The 2,003-nt window shown below is 37.0% G+C and overlaps 1 protein-coding gene across 1 annotated transcript; it reads left to right on the forward strand.

The window, feature by feature from the left end:
• The first annotated feature begins 1,305 nt into the window (after window positions 1-1,305).
• LOC133332665 (cytochrome c oxidase subunit 5A, mitochondrial-like) lies at window positions 1,306-1,749 on the forward strand. The gene has a single exon (XM_061541044.1). It carries the CDS (start codon window positions 1,339-1,341, stop codon window positions 1,747-1,749), a length of 411 nt encoding a protein of 136 aa, XP_061397028.1. The 5' UTR covers window positions 1,306-1,338.
• Window positions 1,750-2,003: the final 254 nt, after the last annotated feature.

Below are 2,003 nucleotides of genomic sequence, written 5' to 3' on the forward strand. Positions count from 1 at the left end.
AGAAGAATGAATTACAGTTATTAGCCTAATGGCTTCGTTATACATGTTGAATGCTGCTTTTGAGACAACAATATATTGTCAGGGGCTTCGTTTGATTTACCTACCTCTTCCATTCCATGCACCGTTGAGAGTTCATGATGCATTTTTAGATCGGCTGATAAATCGCTTTCAACGGCGTCAGCGAGTTTGTTAGTTTTTTACTTGAATTGGAAGATGTTAGCGCTTACTTTTCTGGTATTCGCCTGGCTGCTCTTTAGTAGTGGTTCAATCAAGGTTTGCTTTTACACCTTTTTTCCTTTATTATTTTTCTCGAACATTAACATTACTTGTTGTATTTGTTGTTTCATCTGTTGTTGCATCACCATAAATTGTTGCTCGAGCGTTAACCCCTGCACTTCGGGTTCAACTTCCTTTATCCTTCTTTGGGTCTCTTTTTTAGGACTCTTGCTTCTCAACGGCAGGTTTGGTTTCGCCTAGACTTCATCTACATAATCGTGGTATATCAAGCAGTTTTTCGGATTCCCAAACTTGTAGCTGTCGCGATCTCCAATTTGGATGGTAGTTTATGTTTATCCAACAACAACTGCTCTGTTGCCATAACCCTGATTCTTGGTTTTGACAATGTGACAACCAGTGTTGCCAAAACTTTGTCGATAAAAAATGCTAGATTTTGTTTAAAAAAATGCTAGATTTTGTTTGAAAAAATGTTAGATTTTGTTTAAAAAATGCTAAAAAAATTAAAAAAGTGCCAAGTAAAAGTGCTAAAATTTTTTTGAAAGAAACTTCACTTGTAGCTAATAATGAGATCTGTATTTATTAAAAATTAATTATACACATAAGATGGAGTGAGTGTATTTTAAATATTTTTGCAACACCTCGAAATATTCCCTAGAGATCCTATTTATTCTTAATCAGAATAAAATTTTTCGATGTAGCCATGTCCGTCTATCTGATTAAATAACGATAACGATAACAAGCTCGCGATGTTGAAGTAAAATCATTGAAATTTTGCACTTTATTAATATTCCTAGGGTGTTTGGCACTGAAAATGTGATATATGTATGTCCTTTTTAGGACATAGCCAACCGAATTGGCTATAATTTTATATTTTGGATTTTAATTGGAAAAAAATCGACCTACAACAAATGATCAATATGGATGCATGTTTCGACTTTAGAACGTTTTTCAACCGATGTTGCTGCAATTTAATATTTTGGATTCTCATTAGGCAGAAAATCTCCATACAAAGAATTGTCAACATTGGTCCGTGTCCGGGTGGCCTCCAAATTTTTTAGTAGACAGTATATTTTTCTCAATGCGAACTATCAGACTCTCAGAATGTTCCGTATTGCTGCTAGCCAAATCGCTAACATTGCTCGTAGCTCCATCAGCGTAACCAGCCGTGTTGGTGTTGTCCGTGCTGCCCATCATGAAATTCCTGCCGAGGAATTCGACAAACAGTATGAAGATTACTTCAGGCGTGCCGATATCGATGGCTGGGAGGTGCGCAAGGGCATGAACGATTTGTTGGGTATGGATTTGGTTCCAACTCCCAAAATTGTCGATGCTGGCTTGAAGGCATGCCGTAAGGTTAACGACATTGCTTTGGCCATCAGATGGTTGGAAGGTGTCAAGGATAAGTGCGGTGACAAGACCGAAGAAATCTATCCCTACATCATCAACCACGTTCGTCCGATGGCTGAACAAATAAGAGCACCTTTGAGGCCGCACATCATGATAGCGAGATAGTAAAGATGAAGACAGTCTACCGATATATGTCATGAGATGTAAAATTGCAGCAAAGACACTGGAGAAGGAAAGGCCATCTATGCGATACAGGAACTATGGCCCATACCAAGTAAAAGAATATGATGTGTGTGGATATGACGAAAAAGTTGGCTTTGATAAGAGATAATGATAAAGTTCACTAGAATCAAATGAATTCTTTAAGTTAGAAATTTAAATTTTGGATAAAATAGTATATTTCGCATTATATTTTTAAG

The sequence above is a fragment of the Musca vetustissima genome, unplaced genomic scaffold (genome assembly GCF_032173495.1).
Source record: "Musca vetustissima isolate MV318-11 ecotype Yass unplaced genomic scaffold, APGP_CSIRO_Mvet_v1 utg5712, whole genome shotgun sequence".
NCBI lineage: Eukaryota > Metazoa > Arthropoda > Insecta > Diptera > Muscidae > Musca > Musca vetustissima.